Below are 16,183 nucleotides of genomic sequence, written 5' to 3' on the forward strand. Positions count from 1 at the left end.
TAGGGCAGAGTTAGACGGAAAAAGCTTATTAAAATGTATGCAGATAGACCAAATTTAGGGCAGAACAACAACTGCCGGGCCTGCTAGTATTTTATATAAAAGTGGGCGTGGTCTTTTACCGATCTCGTCTATTTTTACTAGACATATTTTCTACTATAGGGAAAATTTGTGTACCCAATTTTATTACGATTCGTTAATTTTTCTTCGAGTTATGGCTCCCGAAACATAGAAAATTGCTTAGTCATAAAACATAAAAGGGGCGGTGCCACACCCATTTTCAAAAATTTTAGTGTTTTTCAATTTAATGTTATAATTCATTTTAAAAAGTAAAATTCTATTGATACAAAGCTGTTTTGTTGCTAAGTTATAGCTTATTATTCTAGTCTACGACCCTTTTAAAAATCTTTTATATAAAAGTGGGCGTGGTCCTTAACCGATTTCGTTTATTTTTCTTCAAAGCATTTCTTATAGTAAAGGCAACTTCTATGCCCAATTTTGTTACGACAGCTTTAACGGTTTTTGATTTATGATTAATATTTGTAAAATTGATTTTATCACGTTTTCCAAAATTTGATATATATAAAAAGTGGGCGTGGTTATCATCCGATTTCGCTCATTTCCAATACCAATCTATTCTGGATCCAGATGAGCTCGTGTACCAAATTTGGTGAAGATATCTCAATATTCACACAAGTTATCGTGTTAACGGACAGACGGACGGACATGGCTCAATCAAATTTTTTTTCGACGCTGATGATTTTGATATATGGAAGTCTATATCTATCTCGATTCCTTTATACCTGTACAACCAACCGTTATCCAATCAAAGTTAATATACTCTGTGTGCAAAGCACGCTGAGTATAAAAATGTATAATCATGCTGAAGCCTGATTGGCGGTTATGGCTCGTTATCTTCATAGAATTTTAATAATACTCTTGCAACTACTAGCAACTGTGCAGTAAAATGTATTCGTTCCCATTACTGTACAGATGTTAAGATTTAAAGTAATAAAACACGCATTGAGAAAGCTTAAATTCTCCGCAATTAGTAAACAAACTGAAGTATTACAATATAGTCGCAATTTGGACGCTACTCAGTGTGCCATAATTTAATTTTACCTGTAAACACTTAAGCGGCACCTCATGCGCTTGCACTAACTGCCACAGAGACAACTGTTCAAATGTCTCATAAACCAAACTTTCTCGCAAACAATCAATTAAACCATCTTGTTTAAAGAGCGTCAATTTTCCCTGCGCCACATAATATATCAGGTCACGCAAATTCTTCGCATCAATACATCTCAATGTTATTCGTAACAATTCATTATTGTTTATAGCTGTACTTTTGAACTCGCGATATATATCCGGTAGCAGCCAAAGAAATATTGCCGTACTCTCTTTTTCGAGCATATCTAAATCACGTGCTAAGCAATCGTCGATTTTTTCACCAATCGCTTCACATAATAACCGATAAATTGGTGTTTTGAATTGTGCTGACTGTTGACTATTTTTACGCGTTTGTAATTTTACGTGTACTTTCATAAAATAGAGTAGCAAATAACCTACTTCCGGTATACGTTCACATATCTCTGTTATAAGATTTTGAAAGGGTTTTTTGCTTTTCTCTTCATTTTCGTATAAAAAACGAAATAGCCCGAAAATTGGATAGCTTATACTTTTTGCCAAATTTTTCTCATCTGTTTTACTATCAGTTAAAATATTTTGTTGTGGCAATGTCTCGCGTAATATTAAATGCGTATTCGAGATCACATAATTTAATTGAGCTTCATCCAATGCTGAGGCGGGCAGTGTACGAAAATCCGCCAAAAATGCTTCCCAAGTAAATGAGTTGCGCTTTGTAACGAATGTTTCGAAAGTGTCACTTATGGAGGCGGGAAGATCGATTTTTTCGGGTATAGGTTTCTCTTTTAATCGCACTTTTGATAGCGGCAAATCATCATCATCATCCGTAAGTTCTTCATTCTTGGCATCTTTTGTAACATCGTCATCATCATTATCGCTGAAGGCAGCTTCGGCTTCCAAATCGTTATGCTCAGGTGATATAACCGTTAATTTACTATCGTCATCAATAACGATTGTAGCGCTTCCAACAGCACTAGCACCGCTGACATCTGTTACATTCGCATCGTTACTTGGTGTGTCTATCAAGTCAGAGACAGTAGAACCAAGTTGAAAATTATTTTGCAAATGCATTTCAGGTGGTTGTACCATTGGACCACCGAAAAATGTTTGCCCTCTATGAAGAGCACGCTGATCGGCTTCCTTCTTGAATGCAGGCATTGTTAACATTTGCGCAGATGGGTGGGTGGGTGATACAAATTCTCGAAAATTTTCCCGAATTAAATTACGCAGCTCACGATCTAATTTTGGTGATTCGAATAGTGGCTGTAAATTTGGAATGACCTGAAAAAGAAAATACACAATTAATTTTGTTTTGTTAAAACAAGGTTAATCTATATATAAAAAAATTAATGTCCATTTATGTGAGGATAATAGAACAAAGTGTGATGTTAGAAAATCTGATAAAATTGGGGTAAGCACGGCATCATGCCAGGAATGTTTAATACATGCAACATATAATTAGCCGATAGATGGCGTTCTACCGCGAACAATTTAAAATGAAAGTTGTTTTACTGCTCCACTTCCAATTATTGCATTTCTTCTTCGAAGATCCTCAACGGCTCTTGATGAAATTTTATAGGCGGGAGGACAGAGGTAGGAGAGATGGAGGGGCCAACAGTGATAAAAGACAAATGAGAAGGACATACAAAAATAAACGGAAAAGACCAGACAGATATGGAGGAGGGTAGACTATTTCCTTACGGAAAGAGATAATTGTTTTTCTTTTATCGGCCTATTGATAAAGGTTCGATTCGAGCTCAAGGTCAGAACAATATTTTTTTTATAATGATGATTGTTTTTTTTTTTTAATTTTTCTATAATGGAAAAATTATATTTTGTTTTTGGAATAGTAAGTAGAAACTTTTTCAGACAACCTGCCATAGCTGCGCAGATAGATCCATTTCGAAGGGTGCTAAGCCTTCCTGGAGGGTGGAACCGTGTGTAGAAGTCCATGAAAGAAAGCTTCTGACCGCCATTCACCTGAGAATGGCCAGAGCGATTATTTTGCAGACGGTTCAAGCAGCTCACTAATTCCGGTCGCTTGCGGTCAAGTATCCTCTGCGTATCTACTAAATATCCGTTTGGTGGTGAGCTAATGTGAGAAGGCGACAACCTGGTTAGGCCACTCTGATATAATCGGTTTAAAGGCTAGCAGGGGATCTCCCATCGGCAGCGTCTGTTCACCACTAGGTGCGGCTGCAAGCGGGCATCTGTCTTGGAGCAGCGGCTCGCTATATAAACGTGAAAGTAATATTTTCACCCCATACTCCAATGAGAAGCAAAAACAAGCCTCGGATAAAAAGGACACTCTCTATATACGGCACATACTTCTGCGAAATATAATGTAACGAATTTACTTGCAAATCCTCTTATTTGCCCTTTTGCTAAGTTCGTATCACTAAACTGTTGAATAAATAACTCGAATATTGAATAATGGAAAAATTGGCCTTTATTAAAGTACGTCACAATAACACTTATACTTTTCAACTAATAACCAAACTGAAAGCTTAAATGAAACTGACTTTCAAAATAATACTGCTATGGCTCGCTAGATAGCGTCTTAATCGAAACTGCTTGATAGCTCAAATCAAACTGAATTACAGCGCCTCTACATTTGCTGCCTTTTATACTCTCTGATTTCAACGTTCGCATCTTCTAGGCGCTTCCATTTCCAGAATCTACTAATTGCCATCAGCTCTCAAACTTTTCAGCTGTAACTACAATTGCACGATTTTATAGCTTCTCTCATTGCATACTTTCAGGAGTATCTCAGATATATGCATGTGTTTGTGCATTGATTCTCCACTGCTCGTATACGTACATGGTACATATGTGTAGACGCAATTATTGTTTCGTTTAAGTAGATACATAATGATTGACCTATGGATGTGAATGATATCACTGTTTAGCATCGGCGTAGAGATATCAGCACACCTTGGTTTTGCTAATATTCGTAACACTGCCCTCCACCTAAGTCTGATCGTCCCGACCAGACAAATCTCTCAATCTAAACGCTGCTAGCAACGCCAAATGTATCACTCTTCTATTTCGTGATTTCCCCATTGCTTGTATGTGGTAGATGACATCACTGATCGTCTTCGCAACTCTGTGCGGGCCTTCCCAACTGCACCGATATTTGGATGGAACACCTTTCCACCGGTGAGGGTTGTATAGCAGTACCAAATCTTCCTCCCGGAAACCTTCCGAATTATTTTCCTTGTCGTACCTGTGTTTCATCTTACTACTCATTATCCTGGATCGTTCCCTCGCACTCTGTTGCTTGGCCAATGAACTACTTCGTAGAGCTTGCGTTTGACGGATTGGCTTCGCATAATCAGTATCGTTCCCACGTTTCACAACAGTAGTGCGCTCCGGCTTGAAACTACCCTCGCATTCTTTCTCGGAAATTCGTTGCTTCGTTTTCCTGCGTCTTTTAGGTTTTGTCAATGCCAGTGTTTCTCTCGCAGGTACTTTTGATTTTGCTTTATTTGGCCCATTCGACCTATTAACCTTTGCCTTTGCCTTCCGTGGTTTTTGTCGAGTCTTCTCCACCAGTACTCGATTACTACTGAATCCTTTCTGCAAACTGAAGTTAAGTGGTATATCCTGGTTCTTATAACGCATCACCCTTTTCTGCATATCGATCTTGATGCCATGGTCAACCAAGAAGTCCACTCCCAATATGACTTCATCAACGATCTCCGCCACAACGAATTTGTGTAAAACCATGACCTTCCCAATTAAGACTTCACATATCACTTCTTCCTGGACTTGGTTATACTCGCCTGTGACCGTACGCAACCTTGCTCCAGGTAACGGTTTTACTCTCCTGTTGACTAAATCAGATCGAATCAAGGAATGAGATGCGCCCGTATCTACATTCAGTACACGCTCCTTGCCATCCACATTCCCTCTGATGGTAAGACTGCTTGATTTCCTTCCAATTTGCGACACAGATATCACAGGACATTCAATAGCTGGAGCTAGCTCTCGATTTTTCCATCTGGCACGCTCTTGCTCATCTGCTCCAGCTTTGCGTTTATGGCCACCCAAGTTGGAACTACCAGGACCAAGATCGCAATGACGTGCAATGTGACCGGGCTTTCCGCATTTGAAACATTTGACAACTTTTTCACTCCGCTTTTGCGATCCTTTCAGCGCCTCCAATATTGCGTCTACCCACTCTGGCATTCTACCTCCACACGGCGTGCTTTGAAAACTGGCTTACACAGAAGCAATGCTGTTTCTTGAGTCAGTGCATGGGATACCGTTTCTGCGAATGTGGGTTTTGGGTTTGCATATGTCGCTCGCTTCGTTTCTACGTCCCGTATGCCATCCATAAAACTCTGGATTTTTACCCTCTCGGTGTACTCCACGGGTGCATCCGCATTTGCCAAATGTGCCAACCTTTCAACATCCGAGGCAAACTCCTGCAAAGTCTTATTCGCTCTTTGGTGACGGTTTTGCAACTCAATTTGGAATATCTGTTTTCTATGCTCGCTTCAGTAACGTCTCTTGACGGCGGCCATCAATGCTTCATAGCTGTTCCGTTCGTACTCTGGAATAGTCTGTAAGATTTCGGCAGCTGGTCCCTTCAATGCTACGAAGAGTGCAGCAACTTTATCTTCAGAATTCCAGTTGTTCACTGTTGCGGTCTTCTCAAATTGTAGCTCAAAGACCTGGAAAGGAACAGAACCGTCAAAGGATGGTGTTTTTACCTTTGGATTACCCGTTGAATTTGCCAAATGTGCCAACCTTTCAACATCCGAGGCAAACTCCTGCAAAGTGTCATTCGCTCTTTGGTGACGGTTTTGCAACTCAATTTGGAATATCTGATTTCTATGATCGCTTCCATAACGTCTCTTGACAGCGGCCATCAATGCTTCATAGCTGTTCCGTTCTTACTCTGGAATAGTCTGTAAGATTTCGGCAGCTGGTCCCTTCAATGCTACGAAGAGTGCAGGGACCGTTTGAGTTTTTTCAAAAGTTTGTCTCGACAAAGGGAGGACAGTGAGTGATGCGCCTATCACAAATCCAAAGCTCACAATATATTATCACAATGCCGGTGGTCTGCGTACAAAAACAAATGAGCTATTTGAATCGGCAGCGACCCACGACTTTGATGTCATCTTACTCGTGGAAACTTGGCTAACTGCAGATTTTTTATCATCAGAGCTTTTTGACCGTTTTTATAATGTCGATCGAAGGGACAGAGTACTGCAACCGGGGGTAACAAGAGGGGGCGGTATTTTGGTGGCTGTAGCATCTTCTCTGGCAAGTCGTGAAGTGCAACTACACGTTAATGATGCCAACATTGAGTAAATTTGTATTTCTGTGAATATAGGAGAAACTTTCCTTGATAGTATAAATGAAATTTTCTTTATTGCTAGTTACATCCCACCAAATAACAATTATGGAATGTACAAGTCACATATTGATAATATCAGCTTTATTATTGATTCTCTATTACCTCACCAAACGCCCTGTATTTTGGGTGATTTTAATCTGGGTTCCTTCAATGGGTGAGAGATCCTGATGACGGCTTTTTAACCCCCTTTACATCTAAAAAGGATGTCGAGGACTTACTTTGTGATACATTGTACTCCTTTAACCTATCTCAAATTAACGACATTGAAAATGATTTAAACAGAGTGTTAGATCTAATTTTTATAAACAATGATATATCCTGTGATATTTATAAGTGTGAAATGTCACTCACCTGTGAATCGGTTCATCACAAAGCAATCTCTATCCAGTTCTCATTCTATAAATACGATAATAACTCCACTGAACCCGAGTACTACTTCAATTTTTATAAGGCGAATTTTACGGCTCTGAATACGTTTTTCGACTCCATTGATTGGAATTTAATCTTTGAGAAATTAGACTTATCAAATATGTATATGAAGTTCAAGAGCGTAGTAGAAGAAAGCCTTAACTTATACGTCCCAGCCCACAGAAAAAAGAGATCTTTCAATCTCCCATGGTACACAAAAGAACTTTTGAGGTTAAAAAACCAACGAAACAAAGCGCATAAAAAATTTAAGAAAACTGGCTCTGTTGACGACGAAACAAAATTTGCTGAGTGCAGGAAGAAATTTGAATGCCTATCCAAGTTCCTTCATGATAAATATATTAATTCGCTTGAGTCTAACATAAAAGCCAACCCGAAGTCTTTTTGGGTTTTTGTTAACTCAAAACGAAAATATAGCGGTATGCCGAAATCAATGGAGTTTGGAGGCAAAGTTGCTTCCTCAACTCAGGAAGCATGTGAGCTCTTTGCCGACTTCTTCGGGTCGGTATTTAACAGGTTCCGGACAGTTAGTACGTCATGTGATACATCTGCGATAGTGGAGTCTGTAAATATTGGTCAGTTCACGGTTACAGAGGAAGAAGTCCTGGAGTCCCTTATGAGCCTTGATGTATCTAAGGGAGCTGGATACGATCTTCTGCCACCCTTGTTCTTAAAGAATTGTGCGGTTTCACTCTATCCGCCTCTTACTAAAATCTTTAACAAGTCCCTTGAATGTGGTAATTTCCTTGACGAATGGATAGTGGCATTCTTATCGCCAATTTATAAGTCTGGCCCTCGAAACAAGGTAGACAACTATCGACCCATTGCTAAGCTATCCATCATCCCAAAGCTGCTGGACAAAATTGTAAATGACCAGCTATTTGCAGTTTTTAAAAACTATATTGTCCCTCAACAGCATGGTTTTTATCCAGGGAGATCCATCAGCACAAATCTCACAATATTTGTTAATTTTGTGGTTAATGCGATTGAGGACGGCAAACAAGTGCACACTCTGTACACTGATTTCGAAAAAGCTTTCGACAGTCTCAATCATAATCTTTTACTAAATAAACTCGAGAAACTCGGAATCCACTCCAAAGCTCTAAGTTGGCTTGAGTCGTATCTCCAAAACTGGAAATTAATAGTAAAGATTAGCAGCAACTCTCCAAGCCTATAATCGTTACATCAGGAGTACCACAAGGTAGTCATCTGGGCCCTTTTCTTTTTTCTTTATTTATAAATGACATTTGCCAATATTTTAAATTTTGTAGTTGCTTGATGTACGCTGATGACCTAAAACTTTATTACAAAGTTAAACACATTAGCGACTGCATAGAGCTACAGCAAGACATCTTGGAATTGATAAAATGGTGTAATAGTAACGGTCTTTTCTTGAACTTCTCCAAGTGTAATATTATCACATTCACTCGGAGAAACGCATGCATAATGAACAGCTATTACTTTAACGATAGCGACTCATTCAATCGTACAACTACTGTTAAGGATTTAGGGGTATACTTAGACTCGAAGCTTAGATTCGACTTTCATAGGGAGTACATAATCAGTGCTGCCAATTCAAAACTCGGCTTTCTCAAACGTAATTCTAAAGACTTTTTGGTCCGCTAACGCTGAAAAGTCTTTACATTAGCCTTGTAAGATCCATTTTGGAATATACCTGCATCATTTGGGACTCAGACTTTGTCACACATTCCAGCCGGTTAGAAAGAGTTCAAAGGAGATTCACTAAATTCGCCCTTCGACGAATGTTCACTTTTGAATCGATCCCATTTATGAACTAAGATGTAGAATTTTAAATATTCAGTGCCTTAATATTCGAAGGGAAATTTATGGTATTTTTTTTATCAAAGACATTTACGACAACAAAATCGATTCTCCGGAATTACTTTTTCTTCTCCCCTTCTATGCACCTGAAATGTATCTAGGGGACAAATACATTTTCTACGTTCAAACGCGTAGAACGAATTTTGGAAATAATGAACCTATTCACAGAATGATCTGCTTATGTAACTCTGTTTGCAATCATGCCGATTTTAACTCATGTAAAGAACATTTTAAAGCTGATGTTATTGATTACTTTCTTTTCAATTAATATGTTCCAGTATTCCTATTAATATATGAATGTTTGAACATGTGTATTTATTTAAGCCATAGCGAATTTTTTACAAAAATTTTAGTTATAATGTCATTGTATTTATAAATTGTTATCATATATTTTTCTATTTCGATAATTTTTGTTTAAGTTGTTACATATCTGTGAGGACTATGTCCGGTAGATAATAAATAAATAAACTTTATCTTCAGCATTCCAGTTGTTCACTGTTGCGGTCTTCTCAAATTGTAGCTTAACATGGAAAGGAACAGAACCGTCAAAGGATGGTGTTTTTACCTTTGGATTACTCGTTGAAACTGCTGGGTGATTTATTTGCAACTGTTCGATACGTCCTCTCAAAGCATCCACCTCGGCCTCGATTTTTTCTTCAAACTGTAAAATTTTTGTATCTTGCGCCTCCAACTTCGAGGAAATACGTCCTTCTTGCTCTTCCAGTTGAGCAGAGATCTGCGATGATATCTGTGCCTCTTGTGCTTCAATCTTCGCTGTTATTTCAGATGACATTTCTGCAATACGTGTCTCCTGTGATTCCATCTTGGATGTCATATATGTCTTCTATTCTTCTAGTTGAGTTTCCATCTTGGATGTTATACGTGTCTCTTGCGATTCCAGTTGGGATGCCATATATGTCTTCTGTTCTGCCAGTTGAGATGACACTGTCGATGTTTGAGCAGATATTGCAGCTAAAATCATGTTCAAGTCTGTGCTCGTAACTGTCTGCGATGTTTCATTTTTCTCTTCAATTTTTGTTGTATCGTCGACATCAAGATGAAAGACATACTCTTCCACGTTAATACCTTCTGCTTCCATTGTCTCTCGTAGTCGTGCTGAAGTTCGAGTTTAATGCCGGTTGTTTTCAATCCACGGCTCTCCAACTCCTTCTTCAGTTGCTGGATCTTCAATTCACTGAACTTTGTCATGTCCTTGTTGTATTCGCAGTCTTCGGAATTTTTTCAACAATCCCACTTCTGACACCAATTGTAACGAATTTACTTGCAAATCCTCTTATTTGCCCTTTTCCTAAGTTCGTATCACTAACTGTTGAATAAATAACTCCAATATTGAATAATGGAAAAATGGCCTTCATAATACACTTATACTTTTCAACTAGCTGGCTTAATAACCAAACTGATAGCTTAAATGAAACTGACTTTCAAAATAATACTGCTATGGCTCGCTAGATAGCGTCTTAATCGAAACTGCTTGATAGCTCAAATCAAACTGAAATCCAGCGCCTCTACATTTGCTGCCTTTTATACTCTCTGATTTTAACGTTCGCATCTTCTAGGCGTTTCCATTTCCAGAATCTACTAATTGCCATCAGCTCTCAAACTTTTCAGCTGTAACTACAATTGCACGATTTTATAGCTTCTCTCATTGCATACTTTCAGGAGTATCTCAGATATATACATGTGTTTGTGCATTGATTCTCCGCTGCTCGTATACGTACATGGTACATATGTGTAGACGCAATTATTGTTTCGTTTATGTAGATACATAATGATTGACCTATGGATGTGCATGATATCACTGTTTAGCATCGGCTTAGAGATATCAGCACACCTTAGTTTTGCTAATATTCGTAACAACAAGTCTGCTTATATAGGCTTATATAGGCTTATATATGCAACAAGCAATATGGGCTGAAGCATCTGTCATGTGTTGTCGCCTAAACTATTCACTTTGTTCAAAGTCAAAGTAATAGCAATAGTGAATTTTGTATGCTTTTAATATTTTTGTAGCATTTTTAACCACAGTCACACCAGGGGCCTTATTATGCAACTCGATTCGGAAGGAATTTTTATGAAAAGAAAAATGCATGCAATTTGACAGCTTTCAAACACCATTTCCATACAAAAGGAGTTGCAGAATAAAGCCCCAGAAATACAGTGGAGTCTGGGTATAGTGAACCCCCGGTATAATGAACACCTCGATATAGTGAACGCCTAAAAATTTACATTGAGTACTCTAAAGAGTGTACTATCGAAAACTCGAAATAGTGAACAAAGTTCTAAACGCAACAGCAAGCATAAACTGTTAAAAAAAAACTTAAACAGAAATAAAGTCGGGTATTCCCCAAAATTGCTCATTTTATGTTTTTTACTGGAAAAGCTGCTGCTATGTAGGTATTTGGTCTCAGTCTTTATTTGCCTCTTGTCGGGTACAAAACGCTTCTGAGTGAATGTGCACTGTTTTATGTGTTTTTAAAAGTGTTTATGTGCTAATAAATTAAGTGTTATCATGCCTGTGAGGAAGTTCCTTCCATTAAAGCAAAAACTGGAAATTGCTCAAAAAATCGAGAAAGGTGCTAGTGTTTGATCCTTAGCAAAAATGTATGGTGTGGCCAAATCAACTGTTTCGGGAAAGAAAAAATGCTCGTAGTATTATATCCCACCAGGCAGTCGAAGCATCTAAGCGGAAGACTCTTATGGATACTGAAGAATCTGGTGATGACAGCCAAGGCGAAGGACAGATCGGAAATTCAATAAAAGCTACTGAAGCCATTAAAAGCTTCGATATAGCTATCGCATGGGCTGAAGCTAACACCACTGAATATGCTGGAATGCTAGTACTGTAAAGTCTACGCGAAAAAGCGGTTCAAAAGTCAATTTCCGAACACAAAAAGCAAACATCTATTCGTAAATTCTTCCAATATGTATGTATTTTTTAAATTTTATTTTATACAAATAATCTATTTTGTTTACATAAGCAAACATGAATTTAAAGCTAATAAACCAAGATAAAACAAAAATGTCAAACTTTTAATAGTGAACAACCTGGATACTGTGAACAGGCCTTGCAGAAATTAGTTCACTATATCCAGACTCCATTGTATATACAAAAATTTGCAAGCAGAAGCTTCCTTGAATGTCAGTGCAGAGAAAGTGATATGAAAGGCACAAATTGTGAGAAGTAGTATGTATAGAGTATTTGAGGATTAGATTGATTTAGGTTGAGGCAGAGGAAGATGAAGAGATTAATTATGAGGAAGGAGAGAGGGAAGATAACGGAACAGGGTAAAATAATTTTTTTTTTTATAAAGAGAAGCTAGTTTTCGAACAGACACATGACAAGCATTATACAAATTTTCTCTGTGTAAATCGTATTTCGTTAGCAGTTTTGCAGCTATAAATTAATATTTGAAATTAAACTATTGTTTATAGTGGATATTAGGGCCGAATATAAGATACGAAGGGAAACGGCATTCGCATCGTTGCGACAAAACATACACACAGTATAGTTTGGATTTAAATTCGGCCATGGACTTACAACTTACTAATACTTAACAAGTATGAAAAACTTTTAAATTTTTTAGTACATACCTGCTTCTCGAGTATCTTATTCAATGAATTATACACGCCTGTACGTATTTTATCCTCATGCCTTACATCAAAATTTTTCATAATACGGCAAAGAAAATCCAATAATGTGCTACTAACAAATGGATGATTACGTATTGAATGATACATTACTAAAATGCCCGGTTCAATGTTCATAATATTATCCTTGATTGGATCAAAAAAGAGCCAGTCGTAAAATAGTGATAGCTTAGCATTCGCCAATGCAATCGGATTTGTACAAGATGATATAAGCCAACCGATTATGGCCCACCGTGGAATAATATCCGAACAAAGCATATCGTTTGTAGGATGTATTACATTTATTATAAAGCGTATTAAATCCGAACGCAAACTATGTGATTCTGGTGTTGCGAAATATTTGTCCTGAAACCAGTCCTGATAACGCTTTTGATTACCAAATTTGACTGATGATGCCAGAAATGTTAGTTTTCTTTCGATTTCTGGAGTTAAACGACTTTGCAAAAACCTTCTGCTTGTGCGAGTTTGTAAAAGTTGCCAAATCCCTGTGAACGTTGGATGTAAACTTTCGGGGTGATGTAGAATCTCACGCCACAGCTGCTCGAATTCGGGAACCCGTGCGACGTTTTGTAAAAGCCTATAGTAAAAACAAAATCATTTACCAGTGTCGTGAAAATTTATGAATGCGAGTCAGTAAGACATTTTCACAAATACCCTGAATCCAGTATTCCAGTTACATATGAATTTGAGGAAAATGTGAGATGTGTATGGAAGCTGCACAGTTTCTACGTACCTTACAAAATCTCTCCCTAAAGGTATTATATCCAAAAAGCGTTCACGTATTAATGATATAATAAATTTTACTTCTTTTTGACGTAGCGTATTCAATGATGGACTAGCATGATCTTCTATAAGTCGTACGTAGCTGTAAACTACTGTCTGCACGAGGAAGGCTTGTGACTCAAGCCAGGCGCGGTACTCGATAAAAATATCGAGCAATCCCTCGACAAGAAAAATATTTTTTACCGAAACGTCACCACCACCAGCTTGCCTAAGGCAATTCCATACAATATTTTCCACCAAAAGTACTTGATGTTTAACGAGTTCTCGCAATAACCAAATGAGTTGGCGTCGTGCTACTTCTGTTAATTTTCCATATTTTTCAGCTACCAACATAGTAAGATTTGATACAACCATATTCATACCATCACGAGCGACAAGTGTTAAGTCTCGATAACCTTTTGGTGCATTTACTGGATCAGTAAGCATTGTGTATAGAAATCCTATTGAAATATCTTCATGTTGCTTCTCCTTGCATACGAGTTGTGACAAAATGTCATGCATATCTTTCTCATTAAGTCCATTGATTTGCTGTTGTAGGCTTAGGTATGCTCGTTCAAATCTCTATATAAGATAAACAAGAATATATATTAGCATTATGGTCCATATTGTCAATCGTGTGGGAGCACGATATCTTTCATGCCTACTTCAGGGAAGAGTTTGAAAACCATTTGAATAAGGGACCAATGCTTAATTATTACACATGTGACATTTGTTGATACTGAGGCACAGTTAATTCTTAAATAGCACGATCTAACAAACCTCTTCTAACTCGTCTCGAAAATCAACGGCCGTACAAATGAACAATTTTGATTGATTGTGATTGCTGTGTTGCTCCATTTGTAGAGCACCCTCCGTGGGGAATGTTGCGTTCGAACTCACAGTCTCTTATTCGCTGAAGGTACATTCAACTCTTTAATTCATAATTTGAGCATATGTGCCTTTTCCTTACTTAATGTCTTAATTATTTAATGGATTTTAATTAAAATCTACATTGACAAATAAATAAAATGAAATTTTGTGTAAAACCGTGCAGCGAGAAAGCCAGCAGTTTTCATCAAACGAGTTAACAACGCAGCGTTGTATTCAAGTTAGGAAAATCATTTTGCACTGATTGCAATGCACGATTTCAACCTTTTATAACACGTTTACACCAAAGAGGATTAATATTATAAGAGACGTCATTTCGATTTTCATGTGTAATGTACCTGATTGGCAGGTATTAGAAAATTATCCTCTACACATTTTTAAGAAGTTTATATTAATATATATATGTGCCTACCTTATGGAAATCAATGTAATCGGTTATAGGTGCCATCATTGTGATTGATAACTAAGTGTGATATCTTCTGTATAGACGTCAAAATTCGAAGTGATTGGATCACCTGATTTGTAAATGACTATCGCTGTCTCATTCTGTATCTCTTTCTATCACCCGCTGAAGATAGGCGCCGCCATATTGAACACCCTGTCAACACGCTAAAAAGTAGACATATTGAACATCCTGTCAGGCAGTTGACAGATAAGATATCACACTTAGTTATCATTCACAATGGGTGCCATTCCATAACGCTAACGCCATAACCATACCATAGCCAACAAAGTAGTTTTTGGTTACTCGCCATATTCATAATGTAAAAATATTTGAGTTGGTGAATTTAATGACTTTTTGTAGATTTTATTCATTGTTTTGGATACGTTATGACTAAGAGACTTATTTTTTGTGGAATATGTTAGTAATTTTTTGCGTTTTCTTTATTGTTATGAAATTTTCACGATTTTTAGGTTAAGGCCCCATTAATCGATCACATTGGAGATGGTTATTGATATGGGTGTGGTTACGACTATGGTGTTAGCACGAAAAACAAGGAGAGTGGAAATTTCACAGATAACAACTTATAGCGCCTTGAATAGGAAACAAAAGGAAGCATATTTTTATGTAATGAGAATGTTGATAACAGTGATGCCCAAGGCGAAATAATTTTCAGTTGTCAAGTCTGAAGTTCTTTTATATTTACAAACGCAACATGTTGTGTGATTGTGGCGATGTTACTGGAATGCATAAAGTTGTGTTAAACGCATTTATGTGAAAAATTTCATTATGCTGCGGCCATTAGATCTTTGAGTCATAGTTTGCATCCATGGCTCAATTATATGGTTGGCTCATCTCACAAATCACACACCCAAAAAAATTAGCTGTTTTTAAGGGCGCAGAAAGAAGCAATTTTGAACTCGTGAATCCGCAATCTTCTGTGGGTGATTTGTGGACTCATCTCATCAGCTGATTTTATTTATTTCATTGCACAAATCACACAATAGAAGATTGCGCATGAAACTTTAGATCAGCTGTTTTCTATGGGCAATTTTTACGTAAGTTTCCTTTAGCTCTTGTTTTTTCTCTTTCTTTCATTCGCTCAAGCAGTCAGGTATTACGTAGATGCGCAGAACGAAGCAATTTTGAACTCGTGAATGCGCAATCTGGGTAGGTGATTTGTGATTTCATTGCATGGTCGATGGGATTGTCAAAAGTAGATGGCAAACTCAAAATGAAACCAACACATTGGCAACATTTTCTTACGCATACAAAAACTGGCCCAACTAACAAAATCACAAAAACTGCTAAGTTTTATGTTTCCATTCCATACCATTCGCACCAACACCAATACACGGATTTTGACAATTTGAACAGACATATTTTGTTGTTGTACTGATGAGCCAACCATATATGTAATTGAACCATGGTTTGCATCGAAACAATAATGGCCGGGTGACATCGCCTCATTCACGCCAAATTTTGAGTTTGTAAGTAAAAAGGATATTCAGACTAGGCAATTCGAACTTATTTAGCTTTGCCCATTCACTCACTATACAAGAAAAATACTTGCTAACATATGTATTTTGTTAAAAAATTCTTTTGTTAAAATGCAGCTTTTATTGTGAAAAGCGTTGAAAAAG

The 16,183-nt window shown here is 37.6% G+C and overlaps 1 protein-coding gene across 2 annotated transcripts in view; it reads right to left on the reverse strand.

Annotated features, from left to right (window-relative positions):
• The window catches only part of IntS3 (integrator complex subunit 3), a 31,470-nt gene extending 17,169 nt beyond the window's left edge, over window positions 1–14,301 (reverse strand). Inside the window, exons 1-4 of one of the 2 annotated variants that reach the window (XM_067769496.1) lie at window positions 13,991–14,301; window positions 13,182–13,792; window positions 12,392–13,025; window positions 1,120–2,424 (exon numbers count right to left, since the gene is read on the reverse strand). In XM_067769496.1, the coding sequence (XP_067625597.1) occupies window positions 1,120–2,424; window positions 12,392–13,025; window positions 13,182–13,792; window positions 13,991–14,068 (2,628 nt within the window). In that variant the 5' untranslated portion in view covers window positions 14,069–14,301. The remainder of the gene's footprint in view (window positions 1–1,119; window positions 2,425–12,391; window positions 13,026–13,181; window positions 13,793–13,990) is intronic. The other variant, XM_067769495.1, reaches the window with a different exon arrangement.
• Window positions 14,302–16,183: the final 1,882 nt, after the last annotated feature.

Source organism: Eurosta solidaginis, chromosome 2 (genome assembly GCF_040869045.1).
Source record: "Eurosta solidaginis isolate ZX-2024a chromosome 2, ASM4086904v1, whole genome shotgun sequence".
NCBI lineage: Eukaryota > Metazoa > Arthropoda > Insecta > Diptera > Tephritidae > Eurosta > Eurosta solidaginis.